Source organism: Monodelphis domestica, chromosome 3 (genome assembly GCF_027887165.1).
Source record: "Monodelphis domestica isolate mMonDom1 chromosome 3, mMonDom1.pri, whole genome shotgun sequence".
Taxonomy (NCBI): Eukaryota; Metazoa; Chordata; class Mammalia; order Didelphimorphia; family Didelphidae; genus Monodelphis; species Monodelphis domestica.
In genome coordinates this window covers 536,315,916-536,341,908 of record NC_077229.1, presented here as the reverse complement: position 1 = coordinate 536,341,908, position 25,993 = coordinate 536,315,916, and the positions used below count along the sequence as shown (strand labels likewise).

Genomic DNA, 25,993 nt, shown 5'->3' with positions numbered 1-25,993 from the left:
CAGAGCCCAAGCATTATCCTCAAAATAGCAGTGGTTTGAAGTAGTATCAGCTTTGGGAGCACAGAATAAATTAGACACACTAAGAAAAGGCAGCTTCAGGACTCTAAAAGGACCCAAGGAAAAAAATCACTATACCTAAAAGGAACTTCACAAAGATTCCACAAAAGGAGAAAACACAGGAATAGAAGCTTTAAAATGACCATTTTAACACATATGCTTCATAAGTTTCAATCCCCCAGGGGAAACCCTGGTCTCTATATATACAGGAGGAATATATACAGGAGGGATCTGTATATATACAGGAGGAAGAGTATGTCATAGACTTTCAGGAAAATATTTTGTGCCAACTATTCTTCATTAGCAAAATACCCATTTCTAAACTAATTAAGTCTGGCTAAGAAACAATATTAGCTGATAATATAGGGAGAAAGCACAATTCTGGGGACTTGTGAACTATAGAATTATAAAGATGCCACCCTCCCTCCATTCATCTGCACCACTCCTAGGGCCCTGAGAGAAGGCATAAATAACAATTTCCCATTGGGGACCAAACTTGGCAATATGAATGAAAACAGATGGAATGAGGACTGGAAGAGTCAACCCAGAGAATATGCTGTACATAGTTATTTGCTTAATGGCTTTTGTGGCACAAAAGCCTCTCAAGAATGCAGTAGTATTCTAATGTATATCAACAAGGCACAGTTCAGTTCAATTTCTATTCAACAAGCATTCATTAAACAGCTAGATGGCATTGCAGATGGAGTACTGGATTTGGAGTTAAGAAGACTCACATTCAAAACATCCCTGAGACTACTGGGTCACTTTTCATCTCACCCTCAATTCTCTTGTCTAAACAATCAAAATAAGACCAAATGGGATGACAAGGTGAAAAAAAATGGCAAACCTAAAAGGGATATAGAAATGTCAGCTGCTTTTACCATTATTATTAAATACCTATTAGGTGCAAGGTTCTGACTTGGGTGATACACGTGATGGAAAGAAGCAATTTAAGATAAGACTTGCAGTAGAAGATTTGGGTTGTAATTCTGTCTCAAATACTTAGTAACTATGTGACCTCAAGCAAGATGTTTCACTTCACAGAGCCTCAGCTTTCTCTTCTATAAAATGGAGGTAATAAATCTTACATCGTTGGTGTCAATGGGTTGTTGTGAGGAAGGTACATTGAAAACGTCAAAATGTCACGTAAATTTTTTCATTCATTTACAAAGGCAGATTTGACAGAGACACTTCTTATAAGAAACTTACAACCTAAACTATTTATTTGCTCATAATTAACCTATAGATTTATTATTAGGAAAGTAAGATTCTGTCTAGGTATTATCTTGGGTTCTCATTGCCCTAGACTAGGGCCTCAAGGGCCACTGATATCACATTCAAAACTACTGATTTTAACCATTGTATATGCCTTGGGCTGTTAAACTTGGACATAGCCTTTAAACAGAGAGGAGGAATCCCAGCTGAGATAGGGAGGCAGGGAAAGGCTATGCACCAAAATTATGCAACTAATTCTCCCAGAGAAGGGAAACTTGTGTATCTGTGAGACCCCTACAGAGAACCATTTGGACTCAAAGATGCCAGTGGATAAAGGAAATTATGTGAAGTGGAAAACTCCTAGACAGGGCCAAATTTCTGACCAGGGTTTCCTACAGAGAAGAGGTAAAGTTCTGGCCAACACTGAGTTTCTGAACCATTTGGTTCAGAAGGAATTTTTGAAGCAAGCAAAAACCAGAGGCAAGGAACTATAAAGTCAAAAACCACAATGTAGAGGATAAATGTGGACCACATTCTCCACTAAATACAGTAAGTAATATAGACCACACAGGCTCAGTGGAAAGGGATTTGTTCTCTATGACATGCTCAATTCTTGATCCAACCATACTGACGAGCAATTTGGAATTACACCCAGAGAGCTTTAAAACTGGGCATACCCTTAGATCCAGCCATAAATATCATGTATGCATCTGTTTCCCAAAGAGATCAGGGAAAGAAGAAAAGAACTCATATATTGAAAAATATTTATAGCAGCAATTTGGGGTGGCAAAGAATTGGAAACTGAAGGGATGCCCATCAATTGGAGAATGACTGAACAAATTCTGCTGTGACTGTGATGGCACTACTGTGCCATAAAAGACAATGAACAAACTGATTTTTAAAAATCTGGAAAGAACCATATGAGATAATGAATAGTGAAATGAGTAGAACCAGGAGAATATTAAACACAGTTACAGAACTAGTATTAGAAGAATGAACTGAGAAATTACCTCCAGAAAGTGAACAGAAAGATAAATTAGGAAAGATTTAATTTATATGAACATGTTGGCCTCCATGATGATATCTTATGTAATGTGGGGAAGGTAGGAGGGATTGGGACACTAGTGGACAGGCTCTATAATGAAGATATGAAGAAAAATAAGTTAACCTTATAGAAAATCTCTGATATCATTTATGTAATACTTTCTTTTTCTTTATATATGGAAATATTTGTCTCGTTTAGGTTTGTAAATAAAAAAATTTTTAATGTTTAACAATTAAGTGTTTGAATGAATGAGAGAGAGCGAGAGCGAGAGAGAGAGAGAGAGAGAGAGAGAGAGAGAGAGACTCACTTCTAAATTCCAGGGTAGTATTAAAAGTCTGGAAAACAGAATCAGTCCTTGGGGGAGGCAGAGCTTACTACAGGGTTGGTTGGCTACAGTTCTTCTGCCTTTCAAACATCAATCTTTGAGTAGTACTTTAAATATGGAGGACCAGAGGCTCTTTTAAAGGCCATGGAGGAGGAGGGGAGCTGCTAGGGAGCTCAGTGGATTGAGAGCCAGGCATAGAGATGGGAGGTCCTAGGTTCAAATCTGGCCTTAGACACTTTCCAGCTGTGTGACCCTGGGCAAGTCACTTAACCTCCATTGCCTAGCCCTTACCATTCTTCTGCCTTGGAACCAATACACAGTATTAATTCCAAGATGGAAGGTAAGGATTTAAAAAAATAAATAAATAAAGGTCAAGAAGGGCTGAACCCTGTGTCCTAATGTGACTTTAATGTGGCAATAGTGGACCACACAAGTGACAGTTCACTCAATTAAGGAAATTTTTCACTGGCAGAGCAAAAATCAAATATATAGTAGCAATAAGGACCCAGAACAATGCCTAGGAAACAAAATCTCTATTATCATTACCTTAAAATATATTTTGTGAGATTGAACTCCTAATAGAAAATAAGATATTCTTTGCTATTCATATATAACATTTGCTGACAAACAGTAAAATGACTTAAAAGTCAGGAGGCCTGACTTCAAACCAACTGATTACTATTAATAATAGTATGAACCTGCCCAGGTAATTTGCTGATAAATGTTCTTTTATTCTCTGACAGTAGCACAAACTCATCTAACTATAAGTGATATACATATATATATATATATATATATATATATATATGTATGCTTGTGCATGACATACATAAGACAGATAGGAAGAAGGCTTTTAGAAACTTGATTCATTAGATTCCATATATAAACAATGAATTATAAACATTTAGATCTAACCTACAAATTGGAACTTTAATATTTTATTTTTGAGATACAATCTCTTTAGTTATTTATATACAAGCATAGAAATAATAAATTAGGTCATTTATCCATGATTCCTATGAATTCCAGGTAAATGTGGTTTGGGTCTAAAATTTTGGGGGTCTAAAATAAATCAAAATAAATTCAGAATAATTGCTGAAATTCACTTTTGCAACTTTGCTTATGTGAATCTAATGCTGAAATAAAATGCAATGCTATATTTTTAGTTAGATATATGTAATGAATGATCTAAAGGGAAACACACAGGGGAAATGGAGAGAGAGTGAGAGAGAGTTGAGAGGATGGAGAGGGGCAAGATTGACCTTCCCCTCTCTTCCCTTGAAGATAGCAGTTCTCAACCTGTGGGTCACGACCCCGGTGGGGGTCGAATGACCAAAACACAGGGATCGCCTAAAGCCATCAGAAAATACATATTTCCGATGGCTTTAGCCACTGAGAAATCGCGCTACTTTACAGCAAGATCTCGGAAAGAATGGGGACCCTGCTGCTCGCACATTGTACTAATATTAGTTACCTATCAGCAGCCCTCCCCCTATGAGGGGCAATGGATTTACCCTGTTGCCTGGAGACCGGACTCAAACAGAGACCCAGAGAGAGCACCGACCCCACCCCCCCCACCCCACCCCTACCCCCCCCCCCCCCCCCCCCCGCTGGCTCCAGAGGGGTTAAGAACAAGTCCTGGAGCAGATAACTCCTGGAGCAGATAACGGAGCCGAGTAACCCCAGCAAAATGAAGCCTCAGCTGGAGGGAGATGACAGGAAGAAGACAGCATCTGTGGACCCCCTCCCCAGGCAGGACTTACCTCCCACCCCAGCACTCAGGCTGCCACCTGCTAGATTAATATTTCTCAACATATAATTAAATATTGTTTTGTGATTAATCACTATGTTTAAATTATGTTTGATTGGTAGCAATGAGAATACATAATGCATATCAGGTATTTACATTCCAAATCATAACTGTAGCAAAATTACAGTTTTGAAGTAACCACCAAAATAATATTTTGCTTTGGGGTCACTGCAACATGAGGAACTATATTGTGGGGTCACGGCATTAGAAAGGTTGAGAACCACTGCTTTAAGTGAAGGTAGCCCAGTCTTGTCTCCCTGAGAGAAGGAGTATGTCTCCTCAAAGAATGGTTCTGGGAGATGGGGGATAATAGCTGCAGGGATAAGCATTGGTAAGATGACACACTGCTTCCCTTTTGGTCCAAGCTATTGTTGAGAGGCAAGATGGACTCTTCTGCCTCTGGATTCCTCAAGTATACCAACTGCCACTTCCTTCCCCCCAAAGACCTTGGATTACTCCACAGCCCAGGAGAGATGGTTGCTCCTTGGGTCTGGTTGTTTGGATCCCTGGGATCCTGAGCTAACCCTCCTCTTTGGGGAAAGGTATGGGTCTCCCCAAATCTTCAGCCCCCTTTCCTAGTATAAGAAACTAGCCAGACCTAATTCTAAGTAGTAGACACTTTATTTGGGTTCACACAGGGAGAGGAGAGGTAAAGGTGTCAGGTAATGGAAGTGGGTGAGCAGGAAACCCTATTGACTCATCCATCCCCTCTGGCAGACTGACTCCCTCCCAAGGTCTCAGGGTTCAGGCTCTCATCCTTGACCCCTCTTCTGGCCAGCTGTTGGCTTGGTTCCTATTCCTGAGCTAACTAGTTTGAGTACTAGAATCTAGGAACAAATTAGGAAGAGAGATGGAAATGAGACCCTTGAGAAAAGGGGATCTCAGTGGGCGGCTTTTTCAAGTCCCTGTCTACAATATTCACTGATGACTCTGAGCTGTTGTTGAGAGCTGATTGAGAGATATCCAGGGGTTCACAGGGAACAATTGATCTCCAGAAAGACTCAAGCTTCTTCCTAGCCTGAGAGAGCTGCTTCTTCTCCCTGGCTCCTAGCTGGAAGAAGCGAAGGAGTTCTCCAAGCTTCTGATTCTCTGACTGGAATCTTGAATTTTTTCTTCATGCACTTCTCCCGCTCTCTCTCTGCAGCTGATTTCTGTCAGAGATTTCTCCTTACACACATTGTTAAATTCCTCTCTTACATATACCAGAAGAAAGTAAAAAAGAATCCCTCCCAAAAAATGGTAATGGAATTAATTCATCTGACTACCACCCACAACTTCTTCCTACGGGGTACTGCAGATACATAGTCTGCACATCTAGCTTTATGGGTAGTGTTTATAAGAATAAAGTGCTATGAAGCTATCTTGTGGTTAGTGTGGAAGGTATTTTTTTCAAAGGAAGTTCCTTAGAACAGTGTGTATAATAACATCAGGCAGTAGCACCTGGTTCTGTTTTCAGTTGAAGTTATTTTTTACATAATAATACTTCTGCATTGGAAAAGAATGTGTTTCAACAAAATGATGCTATAATAGACTTGACTTTTAAAAACCCCTTTGCCCAGACTGTTTCCAAATTACAACATTTACTTTGTAGTTAACATTATATAATGGCACTTCATACATGCAAGTTTAACATGTATCTTGCCCCATCTCAAAGGCACAGTATAGTTGGACAATATAACTACATACAATTCTTTTCAACATCTTCAAGACAGTGGTAGTAGTTATCATAATGTAGAGATGGAGAAACAAACGGTTAGTATGATCAAGGCTTGTGGCCATATGGTTGTGAAAATCTGGGAAGATATCCCTACTTTTATTATTTCCCAAAAGCTACTCTAACTTTGTCATCTCAAGAAAGTGTCTGCCAGCCAAGATAAAAGAAAATAATCTTTTTTTTTTCCACATTACCATATTACAGAATTCTCATTGGCTCCCTCTTTGTAGTGGAAAAATGAATTCTCCCTCTTGATTTTCCAAGTAACACTCCCTAACTTCAATCCATCTTTGATCAGTTTGCAACAAGAAGGGAATCAAGGTAAATATATAAACACAGAGGCAAGTGTGTGTTGTTTTAGTTCCTAACTTGGGACATCTAAGCAAAAAAACTACCAAAGGGAAACTTATCTTTGCGGTATCAGGCAGAAGCAGAATGCAAAGAGTAGATAAGACAGGTGTGTATCATAACAAACTCATAACAGGAGTAGTTTTTATTTCAAGAGAAGTCCTGCAGGCTATTGGGGTGAAAATGGGTAAATATAGTTATTTAAATTACCTCCACAAAGCATTCCAAGTCAAAGTTCTGTAATTCCAAGCCACTGACCAAAGTTTTCAGAGAAGGAAGGAATTCATCCAACAGAGAAGCCACCTTTGGACATGAACTTGGTGGAACCAATGTTATCAAGGATCTGAGCTAAATTGAATCAACCCCTGTCAGAACTAAGTGGTATAAAAGAGTATTACCTGGAGGTATTGGGGAAACACTTGCTACCTATAAAATACTATTTGTCATTTAAAGTTCTTCACAAACTTGTCTCTTTCTATCTTTCCAGTTTTCACACACTTTATTCTCCTCCATGTACTTTACAATGCAGCAATACCCATCTTTCTTTTTAGTAATATTTAATTTTTCTCATTTACATGTAAAAACAGTTTTAAACATTCAATTTCTAATGTTTTGAGTTCCAAATACTCTTCCTCCCTTCCTCCTCTTCTACCTCTTTGAAACAATAAGCAATTTTACATAGGTTATATATGTGAAATCATGCAAAGCATATTTCCATATTAGTTATGTTGTGGAAGAAGAAAAAAATTTTTAAATGGACAAATAAAATAAAATGAAACATAGTATGCTCCTATCTGAAATAATATTCCGTCAATTATTTCTTTAGAGGTGGATTGCATTTTTCATCTTGAGCCCTTTGACATTGTCTAGGATCATTATATTGCTGAGAATTGCTAAGTCATTCACAGTTGATCATTGTACAATTTTGCTATTACATGAACTAATACAAAGTGAAGGGAGTAGAACCAGAAGAACACTATACACAGAAACAACAAAAAACCAGGAAAGATTTACATGAAGTGATACAAAGTGGAATGAGCAGAACCAGGAAAACAGTCCACAGTAAGTTTTTCTAGGTTTTTCTGAAATCATCCTGCTTGTCATTGCTTATAGTGTATACAATAAATGCCTACCTTCTTGGTGTTTTCTCAAACACAATACTACAGCTGCAGACCTTTTCACTCTCTGTCTGCCATGCCTGAAATGCTCTCCCTCCTCACCTGTTTCTTGTATTGCCTTACTTCATCTCCTCACCTTCTCCAGGCAGTCTTTTCTTGTCCCTTTTTTCCCTCCCCTTGCTCCCTATGCTTTTCCTCTGAAATTACCTTCACTGTATATATCTGGTTTATGTATGATTATTGACACATTGTTTCCTCCATTAAAATGTGAATTCTTCAAGAGCAGGGATTGTGTTTTTGCCTTTCTTTGTATTCACAGTAGAGAACACAGTGCCTAGCACATACGAAGTCTTACTGTCTGGATGTGCTAACACTTCTTAAAAAGACAAAACAAGCTTCATTGCTACTTCACGTTTATATAGCTTCATTCAAACAACAGAACTGAGACAGAAAGTAAAGGCTTCAAAAAAAAAAGATAAGTTGCTTAGGAGATGCCAAATGACACTGGTAGAAGAAATTCCTGCTAAGGAACTTCCCACAACAGTCAAATCACAGGCCCATTCCCTATCCTATTCTGTCCAAATAACATTCTTTTGCTGCCATCCTAGATTAAAGTAGATAGCAAAGAATCAGAGAGTTCTAGATTGCTGCTGTGAATGCAGCCTCCAAAAATCAGCTTCTCTGTTCCTGGTACCTTTACTGATGAGGAGTTCTCTTGTAAGGAATATATTAAGAAAAGTTTTGGAGGGTAGGGCTTTTGGAAAGGTGTTCAAACTACTTTACAATAAAGACTACATGTTAGAGGTTAACTTTAAGTGATCTCTAATTCCAAGATGGAGTCATCTAGTTATTGAAATAGAGTAAAACATAATCCCTGATTGATTGGTAAAGGTGGTAATCAATAAGTATACTTTCCCTTATAGAAAGCAGGCTTAAGGAATGAATTTCCCAGGCTGTAACAACAGATGGTCAAGAGAACTAGGGGATGCCCCCTTAAGGATGGGATAAACCAGGTGTAGGATAAGATATACAAAGGAAGGTCCATCCTCCCAATTTATGGTACATCTGGCCTGTGTCCACTAAGACTTGATTGCCCTGGTCAGTCTGCCCCAGTCATTAAGGCCACATTTTACTTAAAGCCATATATCCTTCATTAGCCTTGTATGAGTTCATTTTACCTTTTCACCTCTCTCACATATGTAAACCTATAAAAACTGTCTGTAATTTTGCCTTAGCTCAGTTTTCACTAGGAAGTCTGCCCTGGCCAGATAGGTATGTATTATTAATCAATAGATTAATAAACAAATATTGATTCCATTAATTAAATTCTGGGTATCCAGATTCGCTTTATGAAGTGCACCACTTCATTATGGCCAAAAAGTTGGAATAGGGCTTGGAACTGGTTGATTCCACTTCAATTTTCTAAGTTTTCGAGATACTGCATAATAAAAAGGAAATTTGTCACATGAATGTTTACAACATTATTAGAAGTTTTTGCTCTTTAAAAAAACTATTAATGGATTTAAAAAAAACATATGGGGTGGGACAGCTAGGTGACTCAGTGGATAAAAAGCCAGGCCTAGAGATAGAGGACCTGGATTCCAATTTGACCTTACCTACTTCCTAGCTGTGAAACCCTGGGCAAGAAACTTATCCTCAACTGCCTGGCCCTTACTGCTCCTAGTAATCAATTACTTAGTATCAATTCTAAGACAGAAGGTAAAAGTTAAAAAAACATGTGGGCAGAAGACTTTTTTTTTAAACCCTTACCTTCTGTCTTGGAGTCAATACTGTGTATTGGCTCCAAGGCAGAAGAGTGGTAAGGGCTAGGCAATAGGGGTCAAGTGACTTTCCCAGGGTCACACAGCTGGGAAGTGTCTGAGGCCAGATTTGAACCTAGGACCTCCCATCTCTAGGCCTGGCTCTCAATCCACTGAGCCACCCAGATGCCCCCAGAAGACATTTTTTAAATGCCCCAAAATTAAGATTTTCTATTTATTAATTAGAAAAAACTTGGATCACAAAATTAGTATTTAAATTATGATGCATAAAATATAGCATCATTATTGCAATCTATAGATGTTTAGTTTTTACTGATGAGCATAAAGAGTTCATGATTTTAAATCTTTAGGTCTTAATATAGTTCAATCTTGGGTAAAGTATTTATAGTATTATTAGTATCTGTTAAGAGAACAATGTATAACATGCTTAAAAAGCAATTTGAACAGAATAGGATAGGGATTGAATCTGTGCTTTGACTTACAGAAAGTTCCTTAAAAGGAATTTCCTCTACCAGTGCCACTGGCATCTCGGAAGCAATTTATACTCTTTTTTAAAACCTTTACTTTCTAATGCCCAGTGGATTTACACGTCGGCTATGGGGGGTGGGGGGGAGGAAAAGAAAATGATCTATGTCTTTAACGAATAATGCTTGGAAATGATAAAATAAAATATATTTTTTAAAAAAAACCTTTACTTTCTGTCTTAAAAGTATAAATTCTAAGACAGATGGTCAAGGGCTAGACAAATGGGGTTAAGTTACATGCCCAGGGTCACACAGCTAGAAAGTATCTGAGATCACATTTGAACCTAGGTCCTCCCAAGTCCAGTTTGGCTCTCTATCCACTGAACCACCTACCTGCCCAGGACTTATACTCTTAAAGGGTTTCCTAGACCCTGAGAGGTTAAGTGAATTGCACAGATTGAAATAGTCAATATATATTAGAAGCCAAACTTGAACTCAACCTTTCTGACTCTGAGGTCAGCTCTCTAAGCTACTACTCCATGTTCTCTCAAGCTACAATTAAATTAATGTACCAGAAACTTACCCTATTAATCAATACAGGGTTTTTTTGGCATATAAATTTTATATAACCTTCAAAATTCTTGTATTTTTTATATTAGACTTAAGATTCCCTTGCATGTGTTCACACACATGGTACTCAAAGTAGATTAATGACAGATTTAAGATAAACAGTAATCAGAAAGGTAAGTTTACTTCCAGGAAATGGCTTATGACCTAATTACAGGAACTTCCTTACTGATATAATAATTCCTGATGCCAAAGAAAGAAAATTTAAAGTAGACTGTTTAATTAAAAGTTCAGTCCACACAACACAGCTTATCATCCTATTTACCATATTTTCTGTTATTCTATTTGCCTTAAAGGAAAATACATTTTATATACATTTTTCATCATTTTGGGTTGTGGGGAAAGAGTCCTGGGGTTTTATCAGTAGAAAAAAAGTTCCTTCTACCTGTTATTTCTTCAGTGGATAAGCTCCCAATGTGGAAGCTCCCTCATCTGTAAAAGTTTTAAAGTGTTACCTAAAGCACTGAGAAGTTAAATGACTTTCTCAGGGTCACAGAACTCTCATGTACCAGAGACACAATTAGAAACCTCTACTATCTCAAATCAGATTTCTCTTTCTACTTCACTTTTCTACCTTTCATATTATTGATAAAAAATTCAAAATTCAATCAATGACCCAGAAGTTTCATTTGTATAATATTGAACATTTGGAAAAATTTGGTATATAATTATCACTTTGAATTCAAATGATTTGCATGTTAGTCATATAATCCAGCTCCTCAACTCAATTGTGTTTGAGAGGAAAAGAGAGACAGGAGAAAAAATTAAAAAGAAGCAATAAGAAAAAAGGTCCTCTGAACACTTGCACACAATATTCGAATTACAAAATCTAATTTAGAACTTTTAACAATGGAAAAAAGATATCTTTAAGCTAAACACTGCCCCCCTCAAAACCAAAAGAAGCCAACAAATGACATTTTATCTTTAGGTTCCCCCACAATAAAGAATCTGAACCTTAAATAAGTAATTAGAAAGAATTTCCTCCATGTGTAAATAGAAATACAAAAAGCATGAAGAATGTAAAAACAGAGTTCCATAGCAAAATCTTAGGCCACTGTACACTTCAAATTGGTAGGGATAATTTTGCAGTCCAGGGGACATTGCATTTTAGAACATAATTTAAACAAATAATTACAGTACATGAAAGGATCCTCCTAGGATCCTTCTCACTGATGATCACTCCATCTAAATCCTTTGAGCTCTTTTTTCTTTAAAGCATTACTAGCTTATTATTCTGCCACAAGCTCTTTTAAGTGAGTCATTCTATCATCTACTCTTGAACAGCCACTGCAAGAAAACTGGTATTTAAGTTTAGTTTCCAATGTCACTTAATTTAGAGAGCAAGATGGGGCAGGGGGAGGGGAATCAAGTTTTATCATTTTCGTCATATTTCCGCTCCTCCCATACCCTAGACAAAAGGATTCTCAAGTAGTCTGTAGTCCTGGATGATTTGAAGTAGGGTGGATGATGGAAGGGGGTTCAAAAGTGGAGGAGAAGCTGCCTGGAAAGAGGCTGGGTCTGAAGGTTGCTAGGAAGAATAAGGATGGCGTAGGGATGCTCCATACTATCACAACAACCCTAAATTTCCTCTCCATGGAGACAACCTTGACCGTGTGCACTGGAAATTTAGTTAATTCTATTGTGGCAGCAAAATGAAATGCTGCTGTTGCTGCTACTGCTGCTGATGATGATGAGGATGAGGATGAGGATAAGGATGATGATGATGAAGATGGAGATGAAGATAGAGATGAGGACGGGTGAAGGAAAGGGAAAGTCTGTGTCCCAGAAAAATCATTAAAGGCTCCTTCAGTTTGACACTCTGAATCACTCTCACTCTCCCTCCCTTCCATTTGTTTACCTGCACACAGCCTGGAGTGGATTGTCTAGTTTTGCTAAGCTATTGCAACCAGAGATGCCAACAGAGACTAGGAGGAGAGACAGAATACCCGATTTTCTGCAGCCCGACCGCTCTCCCGCCTCTGCTACCTCTTCTCCCCTCCTCCTCTTCCTCCTTCTTACCGTCCCAGCTCCGTCTCCACCTCGAAGAAATCGTTCAAAGAGTCTTTATTGGAGCCGTCGATCCAGTAATCGGTAGCAGCGGAGGTGCCCCCAGTAGCGGTGGGTACGGTGGAACAAGAAGAGGAAGAGGAGGTGGGCGCGGTGACTTTCAGCATCTTCCTAGCAGGTCTCGGCTTTCTGGCGCTCACCAGGTCTCCTTGTCTCCTCTCACTAGTTCTCCTCGCCGACTGCAAGAGCAAGAACGAGAAGCGAGTCTGTGTCCTTCCACACACCCACACCCACCACAGCCACCTCTTCCTCCTCCTGTTCTCCCACACACTATTCTTACTCTAGCAGCAGCTCCTCTCTGGTGTTCAAGGGTGCAGGGGGAGCCAGGGGAGGAGGAGAGGAAGAAGAGAAGGAGGGGAGGAGGGGGAAGAAGAGGAGGAGAAATTCGGTTATCAAGACTGAAGCGGTGGCGGTATTGGAGGAAGAGAAGGGAGTGAAACAGAAAGCGCAGAGAGATGGAAGACAGCAGAGACCAGGAAGAGGGAGGAAAAGAATGGAAAGTTTTTTTTTTCACTTCCTTTTTCCACCCTTCCTTCCTTCCTTCCTTCTTTCCTTCCTTCCTTTCTTCATTCATTCATTCCTCCATCTCTCCCTTTTCTCCTCCTTCCCTCCCTCTGTTCCTCCATTGAAGGAAGTAGTGGCAGTGATTTGCATGAACCCCAGGATCAAACACTTGGTAAAAGGAGCAACCACTCTCCCGCAGGTATAAGGCACTGAAGGGCTGACACTACAGTTTCAGAGGAAGCCAGAATGGCGTTGGAGATACAAGCTGGACGGTGGAACCCTCTGGTACTGATGTGTGGGCCAGAGCTCATTCCTCTCTTCTCCAGTAATTCTCTTTTCTCCCTGTGTTCCTGTAGTAGGGTCCCTACCACTAATCACCTGTCAAATATCTTTCTGTTTCTCCTGTTCCAGCTGACTAGGCATTTGCCTGGGAGGTAGTGGAAGGGTAGTGGCCACTCCCCACTCTAAGGGACAGTGTTCCTCTTCACCTTTACCCAAGTTGAAGGAGGACTTTAGACCAAGGTGACCTGATTCTGCTGCTGTTACTTCCCCCTTGGGATATTTCTAGGGCCTCTCCTTACCCTGTGCACTCCATCACCATTGCCTTGCAGAAATGGCTAAGAATCACAGGAACTAGTGTAACTCCCAGGCTTCAAACTGATCTACTTATATTGTGTCCCAAATAAAGAAAAATCCACCATTTTAAAGTCCTGAAGAGAAAAATATTCCACTGAGACATATTCTAAAGTATATTCCAAATCTAAAGTATATCCAAATTTCATAATCAGGAAATTCTTCCATATATTGATTGAACCTAAATCTCTCATATTTCTATTAAAAGCCTTCTTTCTTTTGGATATACAGTACTGAGAATAGCTAGTTAATACATGGAAACAATTATTAAATTACTCCCTGCCCAGCCTTCTCTTACCCTGGATAAATAATACCAAATCATTCCCACCTTATCCCACCACCCCAGGTTTTATTCTCTTTCTATGACTTTCCTTTGAACTCTCACTAATCTTCATAATGTCAAAATCTACTCCCCTCTGAAAATATCAATGGCATAAACCTAGTTCATTCCCCCTAGTCTTTGGCTTATACTTTGATTGAAAGATATCCTGATCCACTGGCAAGAATAGTTGGTTGTTGTTTTTTTTTTTGTCTTTTGACAAATTTACTATAATTATGGAGTGGTAATGGAGTGAGGGATAACTAACTGAAATATCATTCTTATATTTATTTTTAAATATTGGCTTATTTGTGGTGTTCACAAATTCAGTAATATTATGTTTTGCATTCATTTGTATTTTGGATTATTTTTCTGAATACAGAAACTAGAGATTATGAAATGCTGTGTTATATAGCCAGCAGTTCAATTCATTGCCTTACAGATTAAGGATTGAAAATCACATTCATTTGTAAAGATAAATTATCTATGAATTTAGATAAATCAAATTCTTGTCTTTATAGAAAGCAATCAATCATTTTCTATTATTAAATACCTTCTATGTTTTAAGTACTATGCTAAGCAGCAGGAATACAAAAAGATGCTGAAAATAGTCCCTGTCATCAAGGAGCTTAATGTAATGGGGAGATAATATACAAATAGACAAACAAATATATACAGCTATGTATAGGCAAGTTATATACAGGATAAATATGAAATTGTCAAAGGGAAGGCATTTGGGAAACATTTCCAGGAAATATGATTTTCATAGGGATTGAAAGGAAGTCAGGCAGAGATGAAGGAGAAAATTCCAGGTATGGAGGTCAGCCAAAAAAAAAAAAGTCCAAAGCTGAGAATTAGAGTGTTTTCTTTGTGAAACAGCCAGAAAGCTGAATGGGAGAGTACATGGTGAGGAAGGAGCAAGGAATAAGAAGCCTGGAAAGGTAGAGGGGGCTAGCTTATATAGGGCTTTGAATGCCAGACAGCATTTTGTTCTTGATCCTAGAGGCAATAGGGAAGCATTAAAGGAGTGGGGTAGGGTGCGTGAGAGTATGTTGGGTATGATGGAATCTATGCTTTAGGAAAATCACTTTAGTAGTTATATGGAAGATGGAGTGAAATGGGGTGAGACTTGAAGCAGCCAGACTCACCAGCAGGCTCTTACACAGCCCAGGTGTGGAATGATAAGGAAATGAAGTAGAGAGGTGGTAGTGTCAGAGGAGAGAAAAAGACAGTTGTTAGAGATGATGGAAAGGTGAAATTGATAGGACTTAGCCATAGATGGGGGGGAGGGGCATTGATCAGTGCTGAAAGAGTAAGGGGTCAACTCAGGCTTAAAGCCTGGGAGACTGACGCTGGTGTTGACCTTAGAGTGATAAGGAAAGTGGAGAGGGAAGAAAGGGAAGAATTTTGGAATTTAAGATGTCTACTGCAATTTAGTTCAAGAAGTCTGAAGGACATGAGAGATTGGAGTCAGCAGAAAGATTGAGGCAGGATAGGTAGATATGAGAATCGTCAGCATAAAGATAATCATGAAATCCACTGGAGCTAATGAGATCATCAAATGAAGGGAAAAGAGGGCTCAGGACAAACCAGTAAAGGAGGCAGAAGAGTGGCTAGATAGGAGGAGAGCGAGGAGAGAGTAGTGTCCTGAAAATCTGGAAAAAAGAGAGGATCAAGGAAGAGAGAGGATCACCAGTGCCAAAGGCTATGGAGAATTCAAGGAGAATGAGGTTTGAGAAGAGGTCAATGGATCCAGCAACCAAGAGATCATTAGAAACTCTGGAGAGAGAAGTTTCAGTAGAACGTTAAGCTGGGAAGCTGGATTGTATTGTACCCTGCCTTTTAGAAGATCTTAACTACAAAGGACAGAAGAGATAGAGGATGATAGGATGTGCAGGTGGAAGGACCAAATAATAGTTGTTTTTTTCAGGGTAGCTGGAGACATGAGCATGTTTGTAAGCATTAAAGAATGAGCCAGAAAGCAGGGAAAGATTGAAAATAAGTGAAAGACTGAGGAAAATGAAAGGAGGAAAGATATGGATTAGAAGGGGATAACAAATGGGTAGAGAGTAAGAAGTAAGGCCACCTCAATATATGTGAAACAGGAGAAGGGACAGAAGGAGTCTGAGGAAGAAGGGAGAAAGACTTCATGACAGATGGCCTCAATTTTTTCTGTAAAATATGAGGCAAGTTTCTCAGCTGAGAGAGTGAGGGGAGGGGAAGTCATGGGATGTTTAAGAAAGGATGCAAAATTTTGGAAGAGCCACTCTAGAGAGTGGAATAATGAGTTGATGAGATCTGTTGGGATTGAGGTTGTGTAACATAAATCTGTAGTGGACTCAATCAGAACTGAATCATATTCGCCACTTTTATTCAGCAGCTAATGTGGGGAAACAAAGGCTGGGTTTTGGCCAGACCTGGCCCAATCAGTGATATAAAAGGACTAGGGATTCAAGAGAGGAGATTAGTGTAGATTGCATTTGCCCCAGTTCTACACCTCCCAAATGGGAGAATAGGCAGGCATCAGGAGATGAAAGTTGCTTTAAGGTAAATGGAAGGCCAGCATTCTGAATACAAAGTTTATTCCCCCTCTTTTCAGGGAATAGAACACAAAGAAACAAACACTGCCCCTCTCCCACCCTAATTCTTCAGTTGGTAGAGTGATGTGATGCTACCTAATGACTTCTTTCATCATTTCTGTGCAGCTGTTGAGAGGCAAGCACAAAAATATTAGGTGTTTCATGCAGACAGCTAAGTAATTTTCTGCCTATACCTGACATAAGTCTTTAGCAAGGCTAAATGTAGAGAAGTTTTGAGGAAAGTCTTTTCCTATCTTGACACAGGAGACAACCTTTGTTGGGAGTAGAACAGATCTAACTTGCAGTTGGAATCTGGTAAAAATATGAATGGCTTTCTCTAAAATTTCCTTTAGAAAGTTCCCTTCATGGGACATGAATAAGCAATTTTCAGTTAAAGAAATCAAAGCTATTAATAAGCACATGAAAAAGTGTTCTAAATCTCTTACAGAGAGATGCAAATCAAAACAACTCTGAGGTATCACCTCACACCTAGCAGATTGGCTAACATGACAGCAACGGAAAGTAATGAATACTGGAGGTGATATGGAAAAGTCCAGACATTAATTCATTGCTGGTGGAGTTGTGAATTGATCCAACCATTCTGGAGGTTTGGAACTATGCCCAAAGGGCGATAAAAGATAAAAGAATGTTTGCCCTATGATCCAGCCATAGCACTGCTGGGCTTGTACCCCAAAGAGATAATAAGGGAAAAGACTTGTACAAGAATATTCATAGCTGCTCTCTTTGTGGTGGCAAAAAAACTGGAAAATGAGGGGATGCCCTTCAGTTGGGGAATAGATGAACAAATTTTAGTATATGTTGGTGATGGAATACTATTGTGCTCAAAGGAATAATAAAATGGAGGAATTCCATGGGAAGTGGAACAACCTCCAGGAATTGATGCAGAGCAGAACCAGGAGAACATTATACACTGAGAGTGATATATTGTGGTACAATCAAATGTAATGGACTTCTCCATTAGTGGCAATGCAATGTCCCTGAACAATCTGCAGGGATCTAGGAGAAAAACACTATCCACAAGCAGAGGACAAACTGTGGGAGTAAAAACACCGAGGAAAAGCAACTGCTTGACTACAAGGGTTGAGGGGACATCTCTGAGGAGAGACTCTAAATGAACACTCTAATGCAAATACCAACAACATGGAAATGGGTTCAAATCAAGAACACATGTGATACCCAGTGGAATCTCATGTCAGCTATGGGGGGGGGGGGAGGAAAAGAAAATGATCTTTGTCTCCAATGAATAATGTTTGGAAATGATCAAATTTAAAAAAAAAATTTTTAAGATAAAAAAAGAAAAAGACATAATGTTTCTACTTTTAAAAGTTTGGTGCTACAAGTGTCACTAGAATCCTCTCTTACCAATGCCTTATCATACTATGAGAAGGACTTTGAGTTCTATAAGGTTATGACAGCAGATCTCTGAAGATCCTACCTGACTGAAAAAAAAGAAAAAAACCAACCACTGATAATCAATGTAGTTGTTTCCAATTATTTCTGCCTCTTTAGAATCCTTGTCTTTCATCAAAGTAAATCAGATGCCATCTCCTCGGTGAAACCGTTCCTGATTTCCCTGAAGGGAATTTAAATTTTCCTCTACATCCTGAAATTACCTTATATTTGACTTATCTATGAACATGTTGTATCCCCAAGCAGAATGTAAACTCCTTAAGATGACTTTTTTCTTTTTTCTTTTCTTTTCAGAGGATTTAACACATTGTCTTACATGTCGTAAGTACTTAATAAATGCTTGTTGATTGACTTCTTGACAAGCTGAGATGTTGGAAAAATTCAATTACCAGAAGGTTAATCATAAGGTAATAGTGATTTTTATCAACAGCAATTCACAAAATCAACTGCTAAGGCTTTGCCAATAACCCTGGCAAAGTCTTAGTAGTTGATTTTGTGAATTGCTGTTGATAAAAATCAACATAAATTAAAAAAAAAATATATATATATATATATATATGTTTGAGAATAGAAGGGGTTATAGTGACAGGGGCTACATTTAATAGAGGAAATATCCATATCAATTAAATCATTCAACAAGTACTGAAATTATTATCCCCTTCCTCATTATTATCACCAAGACAAAATTTTTCATGCAGATACATATTCCTCAAGAGAAAAAAGTTTTTTACTCAACTCATCTCTTTAGAGCAGTGGTTCTCAAATTGTAGCCCAGGTATCCCTGGGGATCCTTGAAGTTCCTGAAACCCTTTTAAGGATTCCCTGAGGTCAAAACTTTTCAGAATACTATTAAGATGGTTTAATTTCTTACAATAAATAACAATATAATAATTCACATGCCAAAAAAGTCTGGGAGGACTTTTTCAGAAGTATAAAGTTCTGAAACACAAAAGTATGAAAACTACTGGTGTAAAGGATAAAGTCACAGTTCTTTATCACACTGATATGCTTCATTGAAAGATCTTTGTGTTGCATAGCTAACTTAGCAGCAGATGAGAGGATGCCAAAGACTGGAATGAATCACTCTTGGATTTAGTCATTACTCATCTAGTTCCCATACTCATTCCAGATATGCAAACATAAGCAAACAACAACAACAAAAACCAACTCAGAGCTACTTTCCTTGTGTAAAAGAAATTCTATACTCCTCTACTTTCATTCTACTAGAATAATTACTAATTGACTTGTTCAGGGATGCCCTGACTCACTCCTACAGACATCAAAACAGATATATTGATGGATTTTCTGACACAAAATATGCTGTCTTGTTTTGGACAAAATGATGCCAAGAGTTAACCATTTTCAGATGAATTTCAGCTGGCTTTTGAGCTAATATTTGTTAATCATGAGAATGGGCTTTGAGACCTTGTGTAGTTTTCAAAATTCAATCATTGTTTCTTAATTCTTTCTAAAACCTGGTCTGAAAATCGGTATTAAATCTATTTGACACACATGAACCTCTACACTTTCTAAATATGGATTTTAGTTTTCCAGTTAGATTTACCATGTAAATGTAGACTTTGTTCTTCTGTCTAGTCTGGCTTCTGTCAGGCATTTCCATATTCTTATATTTACATCCCCTTATTTTTCTATTCAAGTACAGTCTATATCTTACTCTTTTTACATTAAAATATTTCTTGTTTCTTTATTCTATCTTTTTTGCTTATTAATGCCACTGTTTTACTCTAATTTCTCAGATTAATATAATAAATATTAAGTGTTCTTGCCTTTTTTGATGTATAAGCTTTAGTAGAGGATTGTTTTATTTTTTAAACAAAAATTATGTTTTGGGGAAGAACAACTCTGACTTAAGAATTTGAAAGGGGGGAATTCTTCATTACTGAACAATTTTTTACCAAGAAAAATTCAAAATTTAAGATTTAAAATATTCTACTTTAAATTTTGTCATAAAGGGAATCAGATGGCAGCTTAGAAGAGGCAAAAGTCAATCAAAACAATCAAAAACAAAGTGATTCAAGGGGAACAGAAAACCAAATCCAACAAGAAGACAGAACTGAGGGACTCTGCTGCTCGATTCAACTTAAAAGGTAAGCAGAGAAGATTGAATTCTCAGGTTTAAGGAAAAGAAAGAAGGAAGGTCCCAGGGCTCTTCCCCCACATACTGTGCTGAGACTCTGGCAATCGGTGGGATCTCAGGGTGAGGGCTTCAACCAAGATGGAGTGTCTTGCTACCTCAACTACGAGAAGCTCTGACCACAGATGACAAAGAAGCAGCTAAAGGAGAGAAGCAGAGAAGAGGGCAGGCTGGTCACAGCATTCAGCAACCACACCTCCATCTTGAGCCTCTGCCTCTGGAAATTTTGGCCTCAGAGCATATTTACCTCTGCAGATCAGCTTAACTGGCTTAATCCAGTTTATCAAGAGTGCAGAAAAGAAGCCTCCAGAGAGTTCAACAGATATGCACCAAATGGTATAGCTTCAGATTTCTAAAGGAGAAATTAAAGGAACTTAAGGAGGAAATAGATAGTAAAACCATACTAGTAGGAGACCTCAGCCACCCCCTATCAGAACTAGATAAATCAAACAAAAAATAAAATAAGAAAGAAATAAGGGAAGTGAATGAAATGTTAGAAAAATTAGAGCTAATAGATACCTAGAGAAAAATAAATAGGGATAAAAAGGAATATACCTTCTTTTCAGCAGCATGTGGCACATATACAAAGATTGACCATGTACTATGGCATAAAAACATTGCAAACACATTCAAAAAAGTAGAAATAGTAAATGCAGCTTTTTCAGATCTTAACACAATAAAAAGTATAATTAGTAAGGGTATATGGAGAGGCAAATCAAAATAATTGGAAATTAAATAATGTGATTCTCCAAAATTGGTTGGTTAAAGAACAAATCATAGAAACAATTAATGATTTCATTTGAAGAGAATGACAATGAGGAAACAACTTATCAAAATCTATGGGATGCAGCCAAAGCAGTACTCAGGGGGAAATTTATATCCCTGAATATGCACTCAGAGAGGGAAGAGATCAATGAATTGGGCATGCAACTAAAAAAACTAGAAAGAGAACAAATTTAAAATTTTCAGATAAAAAAACAAATTGGAAATCCTAAAAAACGAAAGGAGAAATTAATAAAATCGAAAGGAAAAGAACTATTGAACTAATAAATAAGACTAGAAGCTGGTACTTAAAAAAAAACAAATAAAATAGATAAAGTACTGGTTAATCTAATAAAAAAAAGAAAGAAGAAAATCAAATTAACAGTATCAAAGATGAAAAGGGTAACCTCACTTCTAATGAAGAGGAAATTAAGTAATTATTAAATACTATTTTGCCTAATTATATGGCAATAAATATGACAATCTAGGTGAAATGGGTGAATACTTAGAAAAATATAAACTGCCTAGATTCACAAAAAAGGAAATAAAATAAACAATCCCATTTCAGAAAAAGAAATTGAACAAGCTATCAAGGAACTCCCTAAGAAAAAATCCCCAGGGTCAGATGGATTCATGAGAGAATTCTATCAAACATTTAAAGAATGACTAATCCCAATACTATACAAACTATTTGATAAAATGAGCAGAGGAGTTTTACCAAATTCCTTAACCATAGATATAGTACTAATTCCAAAGCTAGGAAGACCAAAAATAGAGAAAGAAAACTACAGACCAATCTCTTTAATGAACATAGATGCAAAAATCTTAAATAGAAAACTAGCAGAGAGACTATAGCAAGTCATAACAAAGATTATTCACTATGAGCAGGTGGGATTTATACCAGGAATGCAAGGATGGTTTAATATTAGGAAAACCATCAATAACCAAACCAACAGAAATCACATTATTATCTCAATAGATGCAGAAAAAGCCTTTGACAAAATACAATACCCATTCCTATTGAAAACACCAGAAAGTATAGGAATAAATGGGCCTTACCTAAAAATAATAAACAGTATATATTTGAAACCATCAGCAAGCATCATCTGCAATGGGGATAAGTTAGAAGCCTTCTCAATAAATTTTGTCATAAAGCACAAAGACTTTCATCATATTAAAGTCAGGTTTTAAAATTATTGCACATTAATATCAAAGAATTCATCATTGTAAATCAAGTTTACAGTTATATGTTTTAGATAAATAAGCCCCAACATGGACAATCTACCCGTTTTAGCAATTTTCATGATTCAAACTGTCCAATAAATGCAGAGAGTCAAAAAAAATACTGTAGCAGCAAATATACAGAAAACTTTCACATGGCAGAAGCAAACAGATTATTCAAGCTACTCCATTAATTTTATGCATATAAAGATGCTGCCTAATTTTCATTCAAAATAAAAAATAATAATAAGCACCAAATATTTTCCTGGGCTTCACTCACCAAAAATGGCACTTCAGGATCCTTAATTTTTTAAGCACATGCTTCAATGCCTTTCACATTTATTATTTTCTCATTGTAGAATTAAGAATTTTCCTGCCTGGAACTTCTAGTTGCTAAGCAACATTTCCTTCTCTCTGTGAAACCTGGTTGCTATCCCAGCACACCATCATCCTCATCATAATCGTCACCAAAGAGCTCCTTCTCAAAGGAGTAGATATTGTTAACACATTAAGTTCAGACCTCTGCTTTCTAGGAATTTACCAGCAGAGCAAATAAGCATTAATACATTTAAAGCGTCAAAAGAGGTCCTACCATTTCTGCTACTTAAGTGATTATTTTTTTGAAATTGAAAAATGTTAGTGTGGCATAATAAATACATTTGGTATTAGAAAGATCTAGGTTCCCTGGCAAGGCTGCTTGACCCTAGGCAAGTCACTTAACCTTTTGGTGAGTGCTTTAGGCACTCTCAACTCTGGGTACCGTTTTGACATTCACTCCCCTTACTGAGGTGAGTCTCTTAGATACAATGATTCTTAACCTTTTCTGTGTGTCATAGATCCTTTTGGCAGTCTGGTAAACCCTATGGACCCTTTCTCAGAATAATGTGTTTCAATTCATAAAATAAAATGCTTAGGATTACAAAGGAAATCAACTATGTTGGAAATTAGAATTATCAAAATATTTATATTTTATATTTTTTAAAAGTTCATGGACCTCAGGTTAAGAACCTGACCCAGACCAAAAATAGAATTATTCTTCAGAATATGAGGTGGGAGGGGAATTAAAACAATGCAGACCTTAATTCTCCTATCTTAAAGATAAGGAAACTGAGGTAAATGGGGTTAGTGGATTTTTCCAGGATTACTTAGTGTTAAAATTAATTTGGGTTGGACTTGAATATATTATTAATTAGGTGGTCTCCAGGGATTTAATTTCTAAATCTCAAAATAAATTACTAAAGTAAATGGAATTTATGGTAGTTTATTTACAATATTTACAATAGAAGGAAGATGTTAAGGAATGAGAGAGGGAGAGAGAGAGAGAGAGAGAGAGAGAGAGAGAGAGAACTCTGGTTTCTTCTGATACCAGTTAGAATTTCTAAGCCCCATCCAGGAGAAGAGAGTCTCAAGAAATTGGGCCTTTCCTGGAGGCTTCACACCTCCAGAAAGGCAGGGTCACAAAGTCAGCTTTTCACTCACCAATGGAGACAGTCTTAAAGAAGTCTGGGTGTCTGCCTTCTGGTCGCTCCTCTGAGTCAGTGCCCGAATCTCCAATGAAATGTCCATCTTCCCATCAGCTCTGAGTGACTGATCCTTCATTCCAAGCCCGGCTGACTGACTGTCCTCTTAAGTCTTTTTTTCCTCTATTTAAAGACCTTTTTCTCTTGTGCCACCTCCTCTAAATTTTCACGTTTACCAATCACAGCAGAAGGTTTTCTCCAGGAATGCCCATTATTGAGTTCTCACCTTCTTTGTTTAGTTTATATCTTTTTGGGTTACTTAACACTTTTTTGTAGTTAAAATCTAAAAATAGATTGTAGCTTACAATTCTAGCCTCACTATAAAGGAAGAGCTAAGTACCTTCATTGTTACAATCAGGAGATTACAATTTTATCTTCACAATAAAGAAAGAGCTAAGTATCTTCATTGTTACAATCAGGAGATAGCTAAATCCTATCTTCACAATAGCTAATAAGTGTCTGAGGCCAGCTTTGAATTCAGGAAGATGAGTCTCCACTGTGTCACTTAACTGCCTCTGGAATTGTGATATATAAATAGATATGTATATATATAAATATGTGTATGTATATATACACATATATACATATATGCAATCGATATGTATATTTATATATATGTAAATCATATGAATATAACTATATTTATATATATATGTATATAAATGGCAATGCAAACAAGAAAAAGTTGGCCAAATTACATTGAGAAGTAAACATCAAAAGACACTAGCTATGAAGGCAAGAGTAGGAAGAAGCAGGACAGCTTAGCTCCCCCTCACAACTATCTTATAAGGACCTAGAAAACACAACAGACTAAGTCCTAATTTGGAATTGGGGGAACCTTCAGACACTGGGAACTAGATATAACCAGAAGGGTGCCACATGGAGTGTTCCAGCACAGGGACTAAATGAGAACCTGAATCTATCCACTAAAGCAAGAAGACATCCTAGATCCAGCACAGAGGGGCCTGATTTTGTTCAGAAAAACAAGAACAGATCCTAACTGGAAGATCTGCTTTTCATATCCTAGACTTGGGTCATAGATCCTGTCCTGATTGAGAAGAATACTTGTACATATGGGTAATGGACCAGGGTAAGGAGCTGTCCTCAAGACCTGCCCCTGGAGATGGCAGTCTAGGTCAAGGAGTATATGGTTCATAGTTATGTACTGGCCAAGAAACAGAAGTAGAACAGCCACATGGCTCTGACCCCAGGAGCAGACTGGTCTCAGGTCCAGCTCCAAGACCTGTCTGAAGCCTTCAGTGGAATAATCAGAGCAAAGAGCACACCCCAAAAGGGCAACAGATGTACTATTATTCTGAACCTATAGAGCATTCCAGCCAGCTGGCAAAGGCCAGCAGGCATATACAAGAACTATTGTGTGCCTCTGACTCAAAAAGGTCCAGAACTTGAGAAGTTCATATAAGGAAAGCAGGTATCAGCCTTTACTTTGGGGCCAGAGGCTCTTTTCTGGAAGAAATGCATGAGATTTGCTTAATCCTGTTTTGTTATCTTGGACCCTTCTGCTTTCTCTGGGTATTGAATGTTGTGATATTCAAGAATTTCAGGGACAGCTCAGTTTATGGATCTGAAAGCTTTCAGTGGACCCAAAGCAGTTTGATTGAGGGTAAAGTTCAGAGTTGGGAAATGAGGATGTATGAATGAATAAGCAAAGAAAGATATAACCAAGAATAACTTACCCAGCAAAACTTAGAATCATTATCCTGGTAAAATGATTTAGCTGGGCAGCTGGGTAGCTCAGTGGATTGAGAGCCAGGCCTAGAGATGGGAGGTCCTAGGTTCAAATCTGGCCTCAGACACTTCATAGCTGTGTGACCCTGGTCAAGTCACTTAACTCCCATTGTCTAGCCCTTACCACTCTTCTCTGCCTTGGAACCAATATACAGTATTGATTCTAAGACAAAAGGGAAGAGTTTTTAAAAGATTTTTTTTAATGAATTAGGATAATTCCAGGTATTTCTAATGAAAAAACACAAGAGTCAAAAGAAATGTAAAAGCAATAAGTACCAGTAAGCCATGACAAGGAACTAAATAACGATAAAGTGTTTACTTTCTTATAAGGAGAATTTAATAACATAAAGAGCCATTGTGATGGGACCAATATCTAACAGAATTTCCCAACTCTTGCAATATAGGTTAGGCTAGCTAGGCTGAGAAGGGTTTTTGTGTTGTGCTTTTTTGCCCCATAAAAGATCAAATTCAAGATTAAATTGACCTTTGAATAATATGGAAAGAGGTATAAAGTGATAGATAATACATGTATAACCCAGTGGAATTGCT

At 37.8% G+C, this 25,993-nt stretch overlaps 1 protein-coding gene across 8 annotated transcripts in view; it reads right to left on the bottom strand.

The window, feature by feature from the left end:
- CAMK4 (calcium/calmodulin dependent protein kinase IV) overlaps window positions 1-22,597 on the bottom strand; it is a 215,012-nt gene extending 192,415 nt beyond the window's left edge. Inside the window, exons 1-3 of one of the 8 annotated variants that reach the window (XM_016431362.2) lie at window positions 22,456-22,549; window positions 13,657-13,785; window positions 12,524-12,750 (exon numbers count right to left, since the gene is read on the bottom strand). In XM_016431362.2, coding sequence (XP_016286848.1) covers window positions 12,524-12,678 — 155 coding nt within the window. In that variant the 5' untranslated portion in view covers window positions 12,679-12,750; window positions 13,657-13,785; window positions 22,456-22,549. The other 7 variants (XM_007486600.3, XM_016431363.2, XM_056825033.1 and 4 more) reach the window with 7 other exon arrangements.
- Between the last annotated feature and the right edge of the window lie 3,396 nt (window positions 22,598-25,993).